This window comes from Octopus bimaculoides, chromosome 16 (genome assembly GCF_046866305.1).
Source record: "Octopus bimaculoides isolate indiv1 chromosome 16, ASM4686630v1, whole genome shotgun sequence".
NCBI classification, from domain to species: Eukaryota; Metazoa; Mollusca; class Cephalopoda; order Octopoda; family Octopodidae; genus Octopus; species Octopus bimaculoides.
In genome coordinates this window covers 7,201,517-7,224,621 of record NC_142943.1, presented here as the reverse complement: position 1 = coordinate 7,224,621, position 23,105 = coordinate 7,201,517, and the positions used below count along the sequence as shown (strand labels likewise).

Genomic DNA, 23,105 nt, shown 5'->3' with positions numbered 1-23,105 from the left:
CCATCGTTTGACAACCGATGCTAGTGCGTAACTTAGTGGTTCAGCAAAAGAGACCGATAGAAAAGTACTAGGCTTACAAAGAATAAGTCCTGGGGTCGATTTGTTCGACTAAAGGCGGTTCTCCAGCATGGCCACAGTCAAATGAGTGAAACCAATAAAAGAACATATATACATGTATGTGTATGTGTCTGAATCTATGTACGTATATGTATGTGTGCGTGTCTGTATGTATATATGCATATACATATGTGTGTGTGTGTATCTCCAGTTGACTAGCTCAGCACTAATCCATCAGATGTGAGATCAAATACATTCCAGTCGTGGCCATCCTGTCTTTTATTCGTATATAATATATTGAGACTACACCATCAAGTTTCATCTTTTTTAACATGCTAAGGTATAATCTGTGAGAGATTTAGCTGCTATTTCTCGCAAGTAGAGTAACTATGTCCTCTAGAAAATGCAAGGCTGGGAGCCAAAGTTTCACTAATACTTTCATCACAGTGGACCCGAGTATGGTAAGGTACATAACTCTGTCTCGACTACGAGGGTTTCAGAACAAGTTACATCCCCTTATTTAAATAACAAAACATCAAAAATTAAATTGATTTTCCCAATGTATTTAAGCTTCGTGTTTCTCCCGAGATTTGAATACAATGATTCTATTCAGTGTCTTCCTCACCACAAAACCAGCAAGTATGATGTGAACTATACGACACTGAGGAGGTCTCATTAGGCATAAATATGTTTGGAGTTGTCTCCCATATTTGCTGATGGGATTAAATTAATATTTATTCATTGAGCTTTACAGTGTCCTCTCCTCATTACATAATTATTTCTGAGATGTTTTGGTTCTCCCGACATTAAATATGTGAACCTCTACTCTGTAATTGAGTGGTCAATGCTAGAAAAGGTGAGGTTATCCTGCTATAAGATTGCATCATATCTAATAAAAAGTCAATAAATGAATGAATGAATAAATAATAATAATAATAATAACCCTGAAGTAGTTGTATGCTGTCAACTTAATGTGACAGTCCCCTGAAGGGAATAATACTACTGCTATTTAGCCCTAGGAAGCAGCACTGCTTTCTGTCAGCCTTGACACATTTCCTGTGTCCTTATGTTTACTACAAGGGGGAGACATGTATTATTTCTAAATAAATGTTTACATAAATAATAGACCTTCCTAGGTCTAATCAACAGTAGTATTATTCCCTTCAGGGGACTGTCACATTAAGTTGACAGCATACAACTACTTCTGGGTTATTATTATTATTATTAATATTGTTATTATTATTTATTTATTTATGTTTACAAGGGGGAGAAATGTATTATTTCATGCTCTGTAACGAAGATTACTTTGCACTCCTCAGTAGAGAACAAATTTAGAGTGGATTGTAGGTAATTGACATTTCATCGTCGTTTAACGTCCATTTTCCATGCTGGCATGGGTTGTACGGTTTGACTGAGGTCTGGAGAGCCAGCGGCTGCACCAGGCTCCAATCTGATCTGGCAGAGTTTCTACAGATGAATGCCCTTCCTAATGCCAATCACTTTGAGAGTGTAGTGGATGCTTTTTACATGCTACCGGGTCAGGAGCCAGTCAGGCGGGACTGGCATCGATCACATTCGGATGGTGCTTTTTACGTGCCACCAGTATAGGAGCCAGTCAGTGGGGGTACTGGCATTGGCAACGTTCAGATGGTGCTTTTTATGTGCCACCAGCACAGGAGCTAGTCAATATATATATATATATATATATATATATATATATATATATATACATACATATATACATGTATGTATGTATGTATATATGTATGTGTGTGTGTGTGTAAAGGGCTTGTTACTACTTAAGAAGAGTGGACCCAATGTGTGCACTCGCACTAGTCAGTGGACGCACGCACACGCACAAATCAGTGGCACCTGCGATAAAAATAAGCCTCCATATGTTTAAATATGTGTAAAGTGTAAAACAGGGTAGAATTTTGTGTACTCCCATTATACTCTTAAAATCTGCATTTATATAAAATGTATTCTTTATAACACTTCATACGCATATATAACGAACATATTGTATATATCATAGATATAGAAATATATCTATAAAGAATTAATTCAATTCTATAACAATCAATAAATCAATTCATTAATCGTTACGAGACAGACAGAAAAGAAAAACCATCGATAATCCGCGAGAGAACTGCTAGATTGATTGATTCGTTTGGTTGGCGAAAATTAGTTGCAAGGGAGATAATTATAGTATCACAAGACTAGCCGTGATTACCTCCCATTAGTTCAGGAACGCTTTTGGTTCTCTCATCAAGGAATTTACTCTGTTTGGGGGTAAAAGTTGGATGTAAGGAAAGTAGGGAAAGGGGTCTGGAATAGGGGGAAAAGGTCTAAAAAGTCATAGGAATAAAGGGTTAAATTTGCCACGTAAAAAGTTTGGAGCCTGAACGGATGAGGTGTTGTGGGAAGGAGAGGTGTGAAGGTGATGTAGAGGGACCATGGACCTTCCAGGTAAGACAAATGAATATTAGGACGATGGAAAGGAGAAGGAGGCTAATTATGGTTAAGATTGAAAGGATGATGATGGTGGTGATGGAGGTTGCGATAATGGTGACGATGATGATGATGAGGAGGAGGCTGGTAATAATGGTGGTGGTGATGAGGGTGAAGATGACGAGGACGAGAATAGCCTGGAGGAGGAGGCTATTACTACTAATGATGATGGTGGGGGTGCCACAATGGTAATGACAATTGCAGCGGTGATGATGAAGATGAAGATGGCCCGAATCCCTTTATAGCAACAAAATATAAAGCATTTTGATCTGCTACAAATAGCATCTAATGAATGGAATAGTTTCAGTAAGAAAATATACATTAAATAAAACATGAGACTGAAAGATTTTGGAATGGAATCATTAGTGGTTACTAGATAGGTCAACTAAAAACCTTCTACATGAAGATACTAGAAACAGCAGTCAAATTCCTCTCAACACACACATGTTGTTTTATAAAAATGGAAGGATACATTAGAATACATTTGATGCACTGCGTCTGAAAAGATGGTGAGACCCTCACAGCTGAAATGCTGCTTTCGTTGTTGGTCTGTTTAGTCATGGTTGACAGGGGCTAAAGGACAAGTCTACTCAACCAAGCTTGACCGAGGGCTAAACAACTGATGTTGTCAACTAAGGAGTGTGTCTGTGGGTCACATTGCTCACATACATGTTGTCATGGGGCCACATATCTTTCAACACATATTTACAACAAAGATTTCTGTCATATCAGTTCTTTATTATTTGGCAAAAATCTTTTAAAACTTTTTATTTGCTCATCAATAATCCTATTTTTATTAATTAAGTCGTTATTGATTATTTTTATTATTAAAAATTTGGGGTGGGCGTTCCCCATTTTTAAACCTCCAGTTGCTCCACTCATGGGCCTTACATGTGTTTGAAAAACTCGCATACAGCCTGTGAACCACATATTTTGCTTGCCCATCATAGACCTGTTATAATAAAGAACACTGAAATCTAATAGAGATTTTTTTTATTATAAACACCAAGATGTCGTTACTATGAACAACAAACCGTGAGATACTTCGAAGCTTATTATTCTGGGACCAGGTATGATAGTAGTTGCTGTTATGATGTTAGCTGACCATTGTGTGTTGCTCTAGCTGTCCAATCATGTTGTGACAGTGATTAACTACTGCCTGTACCACTTTTTTCCCTCTTCTAAAGGATATTTACCTGATTCTCTAAGCTCTCCTCACAGCCTACCTGTGGTTGCAAATTCCTTTATTTTCTCCTCACCATCAACATTTAATATCCATTGTCCATGCTGGCATGGCTGGACGGTTTGACCAAGGCTGGCAAACTGAGGGACTGCACCAGACTTTAGTCTGATTTGACATGTTTTCTATGGCTGGATGCCCTTCCTAATGCCAATCACTCCAAGAGTGTATTGGGTGCTTTTACATGTAACCGGTGCTTGTGCACCATTGCCTCAATACTCAGGATATCAGATTTCCTCAGGACCTTTGCATCTGGAGTTTTTAAGATCCAGACAACATTCAAAATGTATATTGGTATGTGTGTGTGTTTGTGCCTTCTTGTCTTGATATTTTGTGATAATTGTAAACGAGTGTCACTGTTATGCAAGCAGCACTATTCCATGAAAACATGACTGGTCATGGCAGGGTGGGGAGGGAAATATTATCTTGCTAGGGAAAAAAAAGTCAGGGTTAGCAACAGGAAGAGCGCTCACCCACAGAAAACCCCTTCCTCAGTGGACCCCTGATTGAACCACGCAAGTATGGAAAAAAGGACGGGAAAATAACAGTGGTGATGATGGTGATACTGATGATGATGGTGGTGATGAGGATGATGATGATGATAATGATGACAGCAGCAAGAGTGGTGATGATGATGAAGATCATGATTATACACGCGCGCACACACACACACTATTTTGTGATCAGCCTTGCAAGTTGGCCCACATTATACAGCCTGCAGATTATATTAATCTCATTTCACTCTAAACCTTGCACTTCTTAAATATCTATGTCTGTCTTATTCATAAAAACATTGCTGACTTTCTGTTTGATTAAGAAGCTTGTTTCCCAACCATGAAGGTTCAGGGTTCAATCCCAGAGTGTGGCATCTTGGACAAGTGTCTTCTACTATAGCTGAAGGTCAACTACAGCCTTTTTGAGCGGATTTCATAGGCAGAGACTGAAAGAAGCTTGTCATATATACCTGGTGGTTGTGTACTCCTTATGCAGAGTCTGACCACCTCTTGCACTTTAGATCCATCATGGCGTCTGATGTGGCTTTTTAAAGCAGACCATGTTTTGAAACAGACATCCACATAGATTGCATATCCAATTTGGACCACTGAGAGCAGCAGTTAAGTTCCGATCTTTGTAGATCTTAAAATGTCTTTTGACGACTCCATTAGATTTGCAGACCTAATGGTATACATGGCATTGAAAGATGTGCACAGACATATAGGCAGAATAGTTGGTGGAGGTTCATTTTTCATGGGTCCACAAATGAGATTTGAGCCCAGCAAACGAAAGCCGTGGTCTGTCACAAACTTTGCACACAAAAAGGTCATTGTGATTGACCTTCCTAGTCATATCATTAATGTGTGTGTGTGTGTGTATACAGACACAGCTTGGATTATAACCCCTTATATTCACTATACACACACGCATATATAATATGAATGAGTGTGAATGGACAAACAAAAGAAAATTCATGCTTAACACATACATGCGGTAGGAGTTACACATACAGGCTGTTCAAAAAGTCTCTCCACAGTAAGTATTGAATGGTTTTCAGGTAATTCTTGTACACTGATCCTTTACTTGTTCCACAGAAAAAAAGTTTCACAGTGATAAATAAGCTGATCTTGGTGGCTAAAGTCCCTTTGAAATAATCCGTTCACTGAAAAACTCTTGGAGTAGCGCCACAGTGATGGGCAGGATGGAAAAAATTCACTGCGGAGAGACTTTTTAAACATGCTGTATTATTTAACCCTTTAGCCTTTCAACTGACCATATCAAGCTGAAATATTCTACTTGTTTTACATTCAAATTGGCCAGGTTTGGCTTCTCATTAAACCACAATTAAATGGAAATTGTGGTTGATGCCAGCGCCGCTTCTCTGGCTCCCTGTTGTGGTGGCACGTAAAAAGCACCATCCGAACATGGTCGATGCCAGCCCCCTTGGCTCCTGTGCCAGTGACATTTAAAAAGCACCATCCAAACGTGGTCGATGCCAGGCCCCTTGCCACGCTTGGCTCCTGTGCCAGTGGCACATAAAAAGCACCATCCAAACGTGGTCGGTGCCAGTGCCGCCTTGATTGGCCCCCATGCCGGTGGCATGTAAAAGGCACCCACTACGCTTTTGGAGTGGTTGCCGTTAGGAAGGGCATCCAGCCGTAGAAACACTGCCTGATCAGACTGGAGCATGGTGCAGCCTCCTGGCTTCCCAGACCCCAGTCGAACCGTCCAACCCATGCCAGCATGGAAAACGGACGTTAAACGATGATGATGACGATGACGATGACACCATTTAAATCACAAAGCTACAAGATAATGTATGATTAATATCCAAAACAGAGTAAATAAATATACATTACATTTGACAGAATAACTTGAATGTTGAAGGATTAATAACCATTTGACTCAGAGTCTTCAAGGCTTGTCAAACGAACCTGTCTCGTCAGGCTGAAATAATCTCTCAAAGTTAACAGCGGTGCCCCAGCATGGCTGTAACTCCCCAGCTGAAACGTGTTACACACACACACACATATTTATACATATACGTGTGTTTGTGTGTACAATATATTTTGATTCGACAGATGTTAGGAAGTGACTCAAGGGTCGAAAGTTTCGTTCACCGTACTTATCAAAGTATATACACACATAGGAAGATAGAGAGGTACAGAAATAAATAGATAAGTATATATATAGGCGCAGGAGTGGCTGTGTGGTAAGTAGCTTGCTTACCAACCACATGGTTCCGGGTTCAGTCCCACAGTGTGACACTTTGGGCAGGTGTCTTCTACTATAGCCCCGGGCCGACCAAAGCCTTGTGAGAGGATTTGGTAGTCCGTCGTATATATATATGTGTGTGTGTGTGTGTTTATGTGTCTGTGTTTGTACTCCCCCCCCCACCTCAACATCGCTTGACAACCGATGGTGGTGTGCTTATGTTCCTCGTAACTTAGCGGTTCGGCATAAAGAACCAATAAAATAAGTACTAGGCTTACAAAGAATAAGTCCTTGGTGCTTCAGCATGGCCGCAGTCAAATGACTGAAACAAATAAAAGAATATATAGAGAGGGGAGGGGAGGGGGAGAATAGAAAAAGAAAAAGTGAAACTAAATTCTAAAGAATAAAAAGGGGAGGGCATAGAAAAGTGATCTTGCATCTGATGGGGTGAGTGACAGGACAGGGTGAAGTAGGGAGGGGACAAAAGGGCCACAGCGATAGGGAAAATAGAGAGGGCTGCAGGGGTCTTGGGTTGGTATATAAGGAATCATAAACAAAATGTGACTTGTGAAAACAGTGGTAGACAATAAAAGCGGGTCCTGGATGAAATAAGGGAACGCACGGGCGACTTGGACACGCATGTGTGTCTGGGGAGAGAGAAGTAGGGAGTGGGGTATTGAAGAAGGGTAACAGGATAGTAATAGGGACGTGTGTAAATGAGAGACAGAGGGAAGAATAAAAGTGTGGTAGTAAAGAGAGAGGGGGAGGAGAAAGAGACAGAAAAAATTAAATAGAGAGAAGAAAAGTTAGAGAGAAAGGGAAAGCGTGAGGAGGAGAAGAGAAGAGGTATGGAAAGAAATGAAAACGAAGAGAAAGATATAATTTAGAGAGAGAGTAGGAGAGATAGACCGTGTAGAGAGAAGGGGAGATAGGAAGGGAAAGTGACACACAGAGAGGGGGGAATAGAAAGGGAAGAGACAGACAGAGGGAGAGATAGAAAGGGAAGAAAGAGAGAGAGAGAGAGAGAGAATTAGGAGAGGGAAAATGTAAAAAAAGTAAAAGTGAGAGAATAGAAAACCGAGGAAGCAAGGTAAAATATAAATAGGTAGGTTGATAGATAGATAGATAGATAGAGAGAGAGAATGTGTTGGTGAATAGGGGTACAATGAAATGAGGTGCAGGAGGAGGGAAATTTCAACGAGTAACAAGATAAAAATGAACGAAGAATAGAAGCGTGGAGAGAGTGTATATATATGTTGGTAGGACTGTGTATATATATATATATGTAGGGATCAGCACGTATGTGTGCCTTGTAGCCGTCTGTATGACTATGCGTCTGTCAGTATGTAAGTGTGCGCGTTAGTACAGATATGTATGTGCGTGCGTGCTCTGGTGTCAGTACATGTCTGTGTTTGTGCGCGCATCCGTATGTATCTATGTGTATGTACCTTTACTTATGTGTATGCGCGCATCTGTCTGTATGTGCGTGCGTCAGTACGTATTTCTGTACATGTGAGTGCGTGCATGAGTAGGTATGAATGTGTGTGTGTGTGTGTGTCAAAGTACGTATGCGTATATGCGGCGGCGGCGGCGGTGTTGTTGTTTGAAGGTGAGAGTGAGGCTGGTCGTCGTCGTTCCCGCCTTCCTTTCACTTGGAACTCTTCAATACTTCCAACATGGCTGACAAAGAAGACACCGAGAATTCTCCTGCCCAGGATTTAGTCGTCACCAAATATAAAATGGTCGGCGACATGGTCAATGGTACGTTAAACAAACGAAAAAATACCTTCAATCCACTTCTCATTAAATCTTCACTTTTTTCGCCTAAAACAATTCCTTTCTTCGTAAAGAAATAACACACATATATATATCCACCATTCTATCTCTCAAATCCCCTCTCTCATTCTCTCTTGTCCCCCTCTCTATTATCATCTATCCTCTTTCTCCTCTCTCTCTCGTCTCTCCTTTACTCTTTCTTTCTGTAAAGCTTTTATCATTTTCACTTTTTCCTTTATAGTTTTTTCCATTCACTTTTTTTAAGCAACGTACCTCTTCTTTCCATATAAACTGTATATATACACACATATATAACTTAATATGTATATATTTCTCCACATATATATATAGACATGAATTTGTGGTCTTCTACACTCATATGCCCTTATATATATGCAGCACATGTATCGTTATCACCATCACCGCTAAATAATAATAATAATAATCATTATTATAGTTCAGTAATTTCAAACTACAACCATACCCATATATATTTTTAAAATTACTTTCATACATTTAAATTAACCAATTAATAAAATCAAAATTAATTAACACTGGTCTCCCAACCAACACGCAGTCAGCCTGACACAACCATGTATATATATAATACTCGTATATATATATATATATATATATATATCCGTCTCTATATTTATATATACCCGTTCATACACATGTAGATAACTGAAATATATTATAGTTCCTTTAAATATATACCCCGATCGTTCGTCTGTTTAGTTTCAAGAACAGCATTGAAAGTTCTTGGTTGATGGAACCGAAAGAATCTAAGTGGGAAAGTACTTCAAATCCACAATAATAGAAGACGAGCAGCAACACCACATGCTTTACATATGGCACAGTTCCTTGTTTTGTCACCCACTAATTGGACGGCAAGAACACATGCTTTCTTCACCGATATATTTTCATTTCCTTCTCTCTCTATCTTGATTTTTTTAAGGCCTTCTCTCTCTCTCTCAGGTTTTTTTTCTGTCTCATTTTGTTAATATTGTGAAATATTAACTTATATTTTGTGATAGATTCGAAGGGTTTTTTTTCTGTTGGTTTTTAAATTTTGTGTCATTTATTTGACACACTATATGTATGTGGTCTTACTGTCTTCGTGTGAATCCTATATATGTAACCGTATATATGTATATATATAGACACACATCTAGCTATTTATATATATATATATACACACACACACACATCTAGCTATTTATATATATATATGTATGTATAAGGAGAGATAGGTACGAAGAGGGTGAAAAACGGAACGTTGAAAATAAGAAAAATTCACCTCAAAAACTACACGCGTGTGTTTGTCTAAACAGATTGTGTGTGTGTGTGCTTGGTGTAGTAGTTTAACACCGGGCCAATCTTGATCGAGTACTGTTATGAGTAAAGGTGTTCTATCCATGACCAGTCCATTTGTTTGATGTGGTAACGTTGAAATTTGGATTCCGCTAATCCTATCACGTAGAAGTATTCCCCTTGTGTGTGCGTGTGAATATGTATATATATATATATATTTCTCATGTGTTCGGCTTGTCATATTACTCTGTATGTGGTTCACAGTGCCTAAAACGAATAGATGACTACAAAATTAAAATACATATATCTATCTCAAAATATCTGTGGTGGTGATCCAATATAACCCAGTACTCTCGCATTTATACACGTGTGAATGTGTGTATGTGTATATATATTTATATGTTCATATTCTAAGTCCGCAAAGTACTTACATTTTTCCCGTTATAAACTAAAAATGACTACAGACAGTGCTTGTTAATCCTGTCTCTCTCTATTTCGATAGTCGATCCCTTTTATTTCATAACTTCTGTGAAATTATATTCTATTAAACCTTTAATATTTGCCATTGATAATAAGTAATAATTTTAAAACAGATATAAGATTGCTGGACTCGCTAATGGTACTTAATTTTACGTAGATCCTTAAGGTGATCATTGAAATATATCTAATATATATATATAAAATCTGGAGAGTTGAGAGATCGATCTACCCTCTGTCCCCTTTCGTACTATTTTATAAAGAACGGGATATATAGATGGTGGTGGTGGGGTGTAAAAAAACCCCCCGAAAACCATCGGTTCTCCCGGTGGCTACTCCGCCGGCTGGACAATAGAAATAAGCGTGTGTCTACTTGGCAAGCTTCAGTTACAAAGAAGTAGGCCATGTGGTGCAATAAGGCCAGTTTCTTTTTTCATAAAACCACACTTCTCTGCTTCTGTTCTTTCATTGCATCACGCACACACACACATGTATGTATATATATATATATATATATAAATAATATTAGATAGATATATATATGTGTGTATATCCGAGTGTGTGTGTGTAATGCATATGTAGTTGTGCTCGGTAATCTACCATTAGGATTTGTCGATACTCCACGTGCAATGCTTCCCGCAGCTATTTTCTTCTCACAGTCTTTTTCTCTTTTTGCCACCTCGTATATCTCATTGTAAATAGACGTCATTAATTATTATTAATATTAATAATTTCCACTCAGCACCATCGTTAATCAATTTCATTATTTCAACAGCAACAAAAATTATATAAAAATAACCCAGATTTTCTATGTAAACTTATTCCGTCTACACACACACACACACAATAGATTAAGTCCCTTGCGTGGTGGACCAAATTTCTTGCGATATTTTTTCTGTTTTTTTACAACTTTTTCCCCCCTTTTCTCCCTTCGCTAGGAGGGGGTTAATAGCGATGGTGAGTGTCTGACTCCACCCCTCCCTCACTAGTCACTGGTGTCAAATCAGTTGTGACACAATGCTGTTAGCAGCGCACGGCTATTAACTGCGGCTCTTTGTCTAGATAATTTTTTGTGACCATTCCTGGGTTGCCTACACTTTCGTAAATGTTACCTAAGTATATAATATATATAGACGTGTATGTCAATCTAGGTGGGGAAACGAACAGGTCCCGCTATTCTGTGCATACACGACCCAGCTTGGCTCCAAATGCGGTGTAAATAAGTAATTAAATTCTGCTGTTCCAGAGACGTCTTGGGCTATGATGGAGCCTTGACAGTATATTTACGGTCACAGTGACTGGTTGAAATAGAGACCCGCCACCAAACGTACCTTGTTCATAAGTATGTATGTATGATGATTCTGTATGGCTGTTATACAGAAAATTAAGGCAGTTGTAAAACTAAAGATAACGTTGTCGCCTTGGGGTATGTAAGGGCTGAATAGTTGCTTTTTGGTAGGGGTAACAGAGCAGAATTAGTTGGACTGATTCCAGAATAATATAACGTTAAGGAGTACAAATTAACCTGGGGAGATATAGAGTGGAGGTACTTGGGTTAATTTAATCTTCCAAGTGAATGTTGACAATATACAGCAATTAGTGTGTGAGACTCAGCTATTCTGTGAAGCTTTGGTAATGTTCAGTTTTTTAAAAATGGTAAATAAAATTTCTTCCTGGAGCTACTCACGTTTCAGTCTTGGTTCCCTTAATAAGATGGCAAGACATAATAATGACTCTTTCACAGTAGAACTTTACTAATGTTGTCTAACCTATTAAATTTCGTTGGTTGTCATTGCGTAAGTGCATCAATCTGCCAATCCTCAGAGGTTTTTGCAATGAGAGGAAATATTATATTTGACTCTTCGTGGAACCACAGTGAACTGTTTTATTTTACTATCCTAGTGGCGGTCTGAGAGAAAGGAAAAGCAGAATCCATGGTCCTTGGGATTTTTAACTCCACATAAGTTTGTGTGTGTGTGTGTGTGTAATAATGCATGCGTGGCTCTGTGGTTCATTGTAGAACCACCATGATTTCAGGTTCAATCTCATTGCTCACCATCTTGGTGTCTTCTACTATAGCCCCGGACAAGTGACTTTGAAGTGTATGTGGCCAACAGGAACTATACAGAAGCCTGTTGTGTGTGTTCGTGTTTCATCACTTGACAAGTTTTTGTTTTTTTTTGTTTTTTGTTTTTTTTGTCTCTGTGACTTAATGGTTTGGAAATATGAGATTGATAGAATAAGTGCCAAACATGAAAATAAATGCTGAGGTCAGTTTAATCAAGCAAAAACTCTTCAAAGTCTTGTCCCAGCATGGCTGCTATCCAATGACTGAAGCAAGAATTTATATATATATGAAGTGCAGGCATGGCTGTGTGGTAAGAAGTTTGCTTCCCAACTGCCTGGATTCAGGTTCAATCCCATTACATAACACCTTTGGCTAGTGTCTTTTTGTATTCTAACCCCTTGTGAGAGTGAATTTGGTAGATGGAAACTGAAACGAGTTTGAATATATATTGTGTGTGTGTGTTTCACTATCTCTGTCTTGACATTGTGTGATAGTTTTGATAGTCACCATCATGTAAGCTGTGTCGTTTGTTTCCAATCTTCTATGAAAACATGCCTGATCATAGGGAAGTATAGCCTTACTTGTAAACTGGAAGGGCATTCAGCCATAGAAGATCAGCCTCAGTAAACTCTGTCTAAACCATGCTAGCATGGAAAAGTGGCTATTAAAATGACATTTGCATGCACGTGCGCGCACACACACACAAGGACGTTTTCATCTTTGTTCTGTTCACTGCTATTTCTGCCAACTGTCATAGATAACAGGGCCACATCTGAATCTCAAAGATATACCTGAAAGCAATCTGATAAATGTAACTTTATATCAAAAGCATTTACCTTAACTCTCCAACCCCAAATCAGTCCTGAGCAAGCAGACCTCCAGTCGAAACATTCTCTGACCATTCTTTGTGTTTTTTGGGTTTTTTTTTAATGTCTTGGACTACATTATCACCGTGATTTTAGGAAAATTTGGTTTGCTGTTTCTAGCAGGTTGGCCATGGAGGGGTTTCATCAAAATATTACATTTAAAGGATATTCTCTATGCTGAATGTCACCTGACCAAATAACTCACTATCCGGTCAATTATGACCTGTTAGAATAATTATTGTCTTTAAGAACAATGGTATTATTTGCCAAAAAAAACCTGATCAAACTAATTAGAAAGGTTTTTGTTTTCCAATTAACTGGAATAAACGAAACCTGTCTGAAAAGAAATGAGGTGAGCATGGGCTGTTAGATGTGTATTCTCAACATAGAGGAGCTGAAAGTTGGGTGTGAGGGCTTTTGGGGGAAACCTTTGTAGTGTGTCAGGTGGGAAGATCATATATGATGTGTATGGAGGATAACAGATGGGTGAAGAAATGTTAAACAAATCAAGTGGAAGGAACATCATTCATTGTTTCAATGTTCACTTTTCCATTCTGACATGGGTCAGACGGAATTTGTTGAGGCACACTTTCAATAGCTGAATCCTCTCTCTATTTCCAAGTCAGGTAATATTTTTCACTGGTCCTTTGTACAACAAACAGCTTGGTGGTCAAACATATTTCCATTGAAAATTGACCTATATGATACTGCCCTTGGTCCTGTGATACAAGCTTTGTTTTTAAAATTATGTAAATTAAAATGTCCCACTTCATTATTTCCAAAATTAAAACAAAAACAGTGTATTTCAACAGAAATATAATGAAACAGTTAAAGTGATCAAATTAAAATCCTCCAAACACCAGCTTGATAATAACAACAAGTATCATTTTTAATTGAAACAAAAGGGTTAAAACTAAACAGCATGTCTCTCTTTCATTTGTGACTTTTAGGAGTAATGAACCATGTTGCACCATTCTTGTGTAATGCCCAAAGTCTGGATTCAATTCAGACTGAATGGCCAGGGTTTAAGCAGTACACTTTTGATCATGGTCAAACAGCTGAGAAGTAATAGTTATGACTCAGAAAGATGACCATTTGGTTCTACTAAATATACCTGGCTTGACTTTTAGTGAGCTTCCTTTGTAAATAAGATATTTGTAGCCTGTTCAGTGGAACTACTCTCACCCTGGTGTGTGGCTTGAAGGGAAATGACTTGAAAAAAATAGGGAGTGGAGAAAATACTTTGCGTTTTATTAAGGGTTGACTTAGAAGTACTGGGGTTGATACATTCAACTAAAATAGTAGTTTTCCATGATACTGTCATCTACAGTTTATTATGGTCAGATTTACTATGGCTAAATGCCCTTCCTGTTGCTAACCCTCACCCATTTCCAAGTAAGGTAATACTTACCCATGGCCAGACATATTCTTGCAGAATAACAAATGAACAACACTGCTTGTATGACAGTGACACTCATTTACAATTGTCACATGATGTTAAGAGAAGGAGACACAAACACACAACAGGCTTTTAGATTCCACCAACCAAATCCACTCACAAAGCTCGTTCAGTTTGTGGTTGGTACTTAATTTAATCGACCCCGAAAGGATGAAAGGCAAAGTCAACCTCGGCGGAATTTGAACTCAGAACGTAACGGCAGACGAAATACCACTAATCATTTCGCCCGGTGTGCTAACCACTCTGCCAGCTCACCGCCTTCTTACTGCACAGCCATGCTTGTACCTGTGTGTGTGTGTGTATGTCATATTGTTATCCTGAAGCTGCCATCTCTGATGCGAAATTTGACATTTCTAAGTTAAAATATCAATTCTGGAAATCTGGTTTTAGAAATAAACTGACCCACTTGATAAAGCTGGACTTGTGTCTCTGCTTTATATTCTTCCTGTCTCCTTGACTGAAGAATTTTGTTTTGAATGTTTCTGTAGTGTTGTAGGTTTTATAGTATACAGGGAGAGTTTTTCTGTTTACAAGAATTGACTCTATGACGATAGAGATTGGAGTTGCTTTTGGCTTGGCAATAATCTGGATTTGTGATTGTGTGTTGTAATCGAATCACATACATCATACAGGTAGCCATTCAGAAAACATTTCACACACAAACTTCACTTTCACTTTTGTTTTGTAATAGTATTCCGTGCTATAAATTGGTAAAGGGTTGTACATTTATGACTTAGTTACTGATTCACTGGTGAAGCCGTTGTGTTGCTATTAGTTATGTAGCATAAAATATTTACCCCTTAGCATCCAGATTATTCTGTCAAATGTAATGCTTATTTATTCCCATTGATTTGAATCAATCATGCGTTACCTCATACCTTTGAGATTTCAATGTTGGGATTGTCTACTTTTAGTATGACATTGTCAGGTAGGCATGAGAGACTGTTTGTCCAATTTAAGCATAAAACAAATACAATATTTTTTGCCAGATGTGGCCAGTTTAGATGCTAAAAAGTTTAACCCTTTTGATGCCAACCTACCTGTGACTCCCTATTTCTGTGATATAAGTTCCCTCTTGTTCTAAAGTGATCTAAATTAAAACTTTCAAGTTTTATGCTAATTTATGTTCCAAACACCAGCTTAACGATGACAAATTTGTTATATTAAATTGCTATTTTATCAAAATTAACTGAAACGAAGGCAATGGCTGCAAAAAGGGTTTTAAACTTGTGTTATATGCAAATATGCAAGATCAGGTGGTCTAGAGACCCCCCTCCCTCCATTTCCATTATTAACTTTTACCAAATGCTTTTTCTTCTACAGGAATCCTAAAACTTGTCATTGGAGAATGTAAAGCTGGTAAATCTGTCATCCAAATTTGCAAATTTGGAGATGAATTATTGCTTGAAGAAACATCTAAAGTATTCAAGAAAGATAAAGAAATGAAAAAAGGTAAAGAATTTATTTTATTTTTAAAAAAAACAAACAAAAAAAACACTTGTTTAAACTTTTTGTAACCAACTTATCTGAAACTGCTGTTTTTCTGATACAAACTAAATTGCTTTAAATTGATCTGAGTTAAATCTTCCATCAAAATTTCATGTTTATGTTCCAAACACCAACTTAAAAACAACAAAGTTATTTTTACTAATTCATCATTATTTTCAAAATTAATTGAAACAAAAGCAGTCTATTTCGATAGAAATATAATACCAAAAGGATTCAAATTAACGTGGACTTCTTGCTTAATAGTAGCTTGATAATGATAGTTATTTTAATTGGTCCTCCATGGTTTTCTAAATTAATTGAAAGAAAGGCGGTATATAATCAACAGAGATTATAATCGGATTTAAGAGATGGAAATGTTGGAGATTTGATCCAGTAGTCATGCCTTCCCCAAAACAGATTTAAGGACCTGCTTTTTTCCTTCCATTGTGAAGGGTTATTTTGAAATATAAGCATGACTACAGATCACTCTAGGGCAGTGCTCCACCACCGATATGCCGTGACACTCTGGTGTGCTGCAGTGTAACCTGAATATAATCTTTCTCCCTATACTTTTAGTTATATTTTTAGTTCAGGTGTGCTGCCGAATTTTGAAAAGAATATAAGTGTACCGCAAGTGAAAAATGGTTGCGGAGCACTGCTCTAGAGTGACTGAGGTTGTGAAATCAAAGAACAGGTTACTCTATCTCAAACCACCTAACCACTGCTACATGTAAGTTTTACCACAGTTATTACATGCTACATGGTACCCTTGCATAATCCCATGTACACACATATCCATATTGTTGATATGGCATTTGGCCAGCATACAAACATTGTTATCATGTACAGACCGACTCCCAACCCAGGTATTTTAGTGAAGGCTCAGTGTGTTGAGTACAATTCTATAAAACTGATTTTATAATCAGTGGGCGACAGATTTAGAAAGTGGGTACCGTAGCTGGGGTGTGGACTTTCTCTGGTTTACTGCCAGCCCAGTGTCTGGTAAATGATGCTGGGTACCTGTTAACCATTATCACCATTTCAAAGTATTTGATATTGACTGTTCTATCTCTTGCTTTGCTTTGTCTGTCTATATACAAAACTCTATTGTGTATGTAGATGACCCTGGCCCCTGGTTGGTAGGGGCTGATTTACAGTGCACAGATAGATCTCTGCTGGTGGGTTTAACTTGGTACTAATGGATCTCTTCTGATTTTGAGCCTGAAATCGACCAGATAGATATGAAGATATGGTGTTCAACTTCAAAGCCTTGTGAGTAGATTTGATTGACAGAAAATAAAAGAAGCCCATTGTGTGTGTGTGTGTGTTCATGTCTCTGGTCTTCAATCTTCGAGACCTTTGGTGATGTTGCACCCTAATTGGAAGCAAATGTCACCATCATACAAACTGTTGTTTGCAATTATCTGTGAATGAGTTTGTAGATGATAGGAAGTTTGTTTACAGTGACAAAAACTGATTAAATTTTATTGGAAAATCCTCTCAAGTTACATTCGTCCAGTTGGTATTCGTTTTTTAGCTGGTGGGTTAGATGAAGAATTCCAATTGACTGGTTATGGTGGGAGTGATTTCATCCTAGTTGGGTATTCCATTGCTTGATGCAGAATTGTTTCCCTTTGTCTAAAGGTCCATATATGGAGGTCCTTTGTTTCTGGGTTTTGTCTGGAACCTCGAGAAGTCAGGGGCTGAGGCAGTGTGTTTCCATAAGATGTTGAAGGTGAGATGCTCAATTCAAGAGTTCCATGTTCTATTTAGAGTTGGTTGTGAAGAGAGTGTAGTTGGTTGTCAGGGTGGTAGGTGGGCATTGTAGTTGAGGTAGAGGCTGGTTTCAGAGTTGAAACCCATTTTAATTGGTGGGTAATTTCTAGAAAGACTTAGTTTCTCTGTCCAGTGTGTTAAGTTACTGGGTGAAGATGCACTTAGGGCCACGTTTTAATAGTTGCATCATGTGTGAACAGATCCAGCCAGATCTGTGACAAGTGGTTAAGTTGCTACAATGGGTTATGTATTGTGTGGTTCTGGTAGCCATGTTAGTGTGGTTGCCCAAAACTGATTGTGATTAGAAGAATCATTGTAGTAGTGCTTATTCTTTTATTCCCAGTTATTGGTTTTCTAAACGACATCTCTATTTTGCAACACTTCAACATAATCCTCATTTTATGTCTGCTTTCCATGCTGGTATGTCAGTTTGAGTCTGTTCTTATCAGAAGTTACTGCTTTCAGAGATGGGCCCTGTCAGATTTGTACGTTTTGTTTTTTGGATTGATTATGTACAGCTGGATGCCTTTCCTAATGCCAACCACTCTAAAGTGTGCACTGGGTGCATTTTATCGTTGCACTAGCACTGGACAGGGTCTCCTTCAACCCAATGCTTTCTTCACTCCTTTGCCAATCGCTTTATATAAACTATACCAACTGGAAGTATTAGTGTTTTGCTTCATCCAACTTCTACCTTCCTGGCATTAAAGAAACTGGGGAGAGGTAGGATTAGACTAAATTATTTTGTAATCACTGATTGCAATTGAACCAGCGTTTATATTGTTTTTAACACAAACATACTGACTAAGAAATTTTATCTTAGACGGAAACAGTAGTATTTGGCTTATCAACAGTGTAGATACATAGATAATATATAGATAGCTATTTGACATTGTGTAGGCATGTGTGGTCTAGTGGTTAGGGTGTTGGACTTGTGATTGTAAGATCATAGTTTCAATTCCTGGACTGGACAGCACATTGTGTTCTTGAGCAAGGCACTTCATTTCATGTTGCTCCAATCCTCTCAGCTGGTTAGAAAGTAGTCCTGCAATGGACAGGTGTCCCTGTCCAGCAGGGAATACATGCACCACAGGACCCGAGAAACTGGCCCCATAAGTCTATGACTCAGAGAAGGATCTATTTGACTTTTAATATTTCACTATTAGCTCTTTGAGTTTGTTCTAAAACTGAGAGATGTTGGTAATAAACCCTAGAAACCAATTATGTCCCCATGAGGGATGGTTATGGCTGAAGAAATATTTAAAAGGTTCCCTCGACATTCTCTTCTGGAATTCATGACTTCCACTACTGTAGGCCATCTTGTTTATACTCTACCAGAAGTTGAAAGTCCACCACCACGCTACACTTGTAGCATTTTTTTAATATTATTATTTGCATTGAAAATTCATTCGAAGATTCAGTATTTCTGGCCATATCTGAAATTTCTATAACTTTTGAAAATGTTACAAAATTATGGTGGAGGAAATGTGGATTTGGGAAAAATTTTGAGAACACCAAAATATCACGTTAGGGCAATGTTAGACATTGTACAATTGTTTAGGTAACGATATCACTTTTATCTTTAATTTATGTCAGTTTTAATTTGTGAATAGATAAATCCAGATGGTGTTGGATACATTGGTAATATATCAAAACAGGTGGTTTGGGTAACAAGATTTGATCCACAATCAACTTGTTTGTGTTTTTACCAAATTCCCAACAAAAGCAGTTATTGAATTTGTTTCTTGTATCTGTGGAAATGGTTGTAAATCAAGGAATATTGAGAACAAATGATTGATCTATTTGATACCAACTCACCCAAGTTACTACAAACTTCCATTGTTTTACATTATCTAAATTAAAACTTTCCTCTGTCAAAATTTCATCCAAACAGCAGCAGTTTGATTATCCTTTCCGTTATAGGCACAAGATCTGAAATTTGGCGGGAAAGGGGCCAGTCGTTTACATTGACCCTGAATGAATGAAAGGCAAAGTTGACTTCAGCAGAATTTGAAGTCGGATGCCTCTAAGCTTTTTGTCTAGGGTGCTAACCATTCTGCCAGGGCACTACCTTACATCAGTTCAAATATGGCAGTTATTTTACTAAATATTTCAGATTTTCAAAATTAATTGAAACAAAGTGTTTTCAGAAATACGATAGAAGGGTTAAAGTATCTCACGTTGGTTGTGATGGTACACGTACTATACTAGCCATTGTCTTGGTGGTAGTTGTGGCTGTGTATTCACTAAACCACATTAAGTAACCTAGCTGCGCTTTGTGAGTCAGTTGTCTGGGTCTTGTAGGGTGTCCACTTTGCATAGCTCTGGTTGAGATTGTAGTTACTGGTGCAGCAAATGGGGAAGGACAGCCTACATTCCATCACTGAAGCTGTGGGGATGGTCACTAGATGGCTTCAGATAAATGTGGTTCTCTGTTGTTGAGGAACAAGTTGATATTTGGTCAAGCTTAACTGGGTAAAGGTGGAGGAGGTCTGATGTCGAAAGATTCAGAGCCGTCTAAGTCTCCAGAAACGTCACTGATAATGCATCTCGGATCATCTCTGAGATACGTCTTCAAACTAACTAAACCATGTTTTTTCATTTTCATCTTTTTCCAGTATGTTACTCATAATCTATCAACCATATCTGTTGCTATAAATGCAATTTAGATACTAAACATCTGATCAGTTTGAGATAATGGGATGGGGTCCTTTACACGGGCATCTTTCTGGATATCACACTTCTACCAGTTTGATACTGCTTTTGGTTTAATGGATTTTGAAAATAACAAAAAAATTAGTGAAATAACTTAATCGTTATTTAAATGATTTTATCGTTATTAAGCTGGTGTTTGGAACATAAATTAACACAAAATTTTTGTAGAAGGTTTTTAATTGAGATTAACCCTTTTGTTGCTATATTTTTGTTAAAATGCACTTCCTTTGTTTCAATTAATTTTAATAACAAAGCTTTTGTTGAAATAACTTGGTTGGTATTAATTAAGCTGGGGTTTATAACAAACAAATTAATATGAAGTTTCCATTGATGGTTTTAATTTAGATTACTTTAAATTACTTTAGATTACTTTTACTACACTCTCGGAGTGGTTGGCATTAGGAAGGGCATCCAGCTGTAGAAACTGTGCCAAACCAGATTGAAGCCTGGTGTAGCCATCTGGTTTCACCAGTCCTCAGTCAAATCGTCTGACTCATGCCAGCATGGAAAGCGGATATTAAATGATGATGATGATTAAACCAGGAAGGTTGTATCATACAACCAGGGATGATCTCTGGGTGGATAAGGCCATGACTTACTCTTCAGTCATTTGGTGACTGAGGGGTCATAACTAACTGTCCAGCCAATCTTTTCAGGATCTCTTGATATTTATTGTTGCCTTGTGTTAATCTAAACATGATTCTTGTAATCACTGATTTCCTATCATTCAGTGCAGACTGGATGTTGGTGCTGTACTTATTGTGTGTGTGGTGTTTTGATTTGAGTCTGCTCATATCCAGATCAAAGCTTCTAGTTACTGTTAATATAGTGACTTCAGAGAAATGGCAGATGCGAGCAGTTGCTAGAAAATAGTTGTAGAGATCAAATTCATATTTTATTTTAATTTTAACCTTTTGGCATTCAAACTGGCCATATCTGACCCAGTTATTCTTCCTGTTTTATATTTAAACTGACCTGGTTTAGCCTCTCACATCTGCCATACAATGACATTCTAAATATAAACAATCACATCATTCAAATCTTGAAGCTACAAGATCATGTATATGATCAATTCAAAATAATGTGAATAAGAAAAGCATTTCTTTTTTGAGAGTGTAATCTGAATGCTAAAGGGTTAGACACAGTGCAGACATGATTATGTGGTTAAAAAGCAAGCTCATTTTGCAATCATCAGGTTTCTGGTTCAATCGCAGTACATGGACACCTTGGGCAAGTGTCTTCTACTATAGCCTTGGGCCAATGAATGCCTCGTGAGTGAATTTGGCAAACGGAATCTAAGGAAAACTTTCGTTCATTTTGTAACCAGTGTTGATTTGTAAGTCACCATAACTTAGCATTTCTGTAGAAGGGATTGATAGAATAAATACTATACTTAAATTCAAATTACGATGAATGTAAACAAACAAACGAAGTTTGCTTTTAGAAACGTTGAGATGTCTTAGAAAGTTAAAGAAGTGATTTTAAATTCTCAAATGCAGGATAATGCTAATAATATAGCCTGAACAGGATAAACTGCCCCTACTTTGCCGAAAAAAGGGTTGGCAGCCAGCTATGAGACTTAAGAACTGTCATCTGTGATTCTTAAGAACTGAGATTCATTGATTCACCTAAACCAGTGGTTTCCAAAGTGAGTGGTGTTGCCCCCTTGGGGAGGGGTGGAAGTTCCAAGGGGGCATTGAAGAAAAGTGGAGTGATAATGGGGGTAGTGATTTATGTAAAAGCAACAAAATAATGGGTTCATTAATTTAATTTTTATTTGTGAAATGCAGTTGCTTTGAATTTGCTTCAGAAAGAGGTCTATGCTTGGGATGGTTAGTTGGGGTGAGGGTGCTAGGAATGTGACCTGGTTGGAAAAGTTTGGGAACCCCTGACCTAAACCCTTCAAGGCAGTGCTGCAGCATGGCCCTAATACAACGACTGAAATAAGTAAAAAGTAAAAGATGGTCAAAGGAAGTCTGAATCTCTTTTAATTAAAACAATTTTCCATTCATCTTGGAAGCTCTCAGCTCTTTTTTATTTGGTAACCATTTCATCTTTGTTATTCGTTTCCTTTAGTTTTCATTTTCAAGAATGATTTTACAGATGAAGGTTTTTTACTTTGTGATCTTTGCAATAAAAAATTCTGTTTCATTTTTCAGGTTTGGCATTTCCTACTTGCATATCCGTCAACAACTGTGTGTGTCATTTCTCACCCTTGGAAAGCGAACCTGAGATTTTATTGAAAGATGGAGATGTTGTCAAAATGTAAGTATTTTTCATTAAAAAAAAAAAACTGGTTACCATGGCACATAAAAGAGGGTTAGTGGTGGAGCTGGGCTAATGGCCAAATTGTTGATTTCATTTGATTTTTATGTCCATTTAGCCAATCTTACAAGTGTTAGATATAGTATCAAAGTATTGTTTTGCTGTTGGATTTCTCTTTCTCCCCCCCCCCCCCCCCCCCCCCGGTTGCTAAACTTATCTGTTTTTCAAAAAAGAGATCTTTTATTCCACATTGGAAGTATGGAACCAGTGGATGATTTTTTGTGGGCAGGAGAAACAACAAAGTTCACTGCTTTTTCATGTGAAGCATTTAGGATGTAAACATTTGCACAGACACATAGAGGCACTGGCGTAGCTGTGTGGTTA

General features: G+C 37.9%; 1 protein-coding gene across 1 annotated transcript in view; it reads left to right on the top strand.

Annotated features, from left to right (window-relative positions):
* Positions 1–8,099: 8,099 nt before the first annotated feature.
* The window catches only part of LOC106881590 (proliferation-associated protein 2G4), a 28,969-nt gene continuing 13,963 nt past the window's right edge, over positions 8,100–23,105 (top strand). Inside the window, exons 1-3 of the mRNA XM_089364067.1 lie at positions 8,100–8,278; positions 15,801–15,929; positions 22,616–22,721. Of these exons, the coding sequence (XP_089220193.1) occupies positions 8,194–8,278; positions 15,801–15,929; positions 22,616–22,721 (320 nt within the window). The 5' untranslated portion in view covers positions 8,100–8,193. The remainder of the gene's footprint in view (positions 8,279–15,800; positions 15,930–22,615; positions 22,722–23,105) is intronic.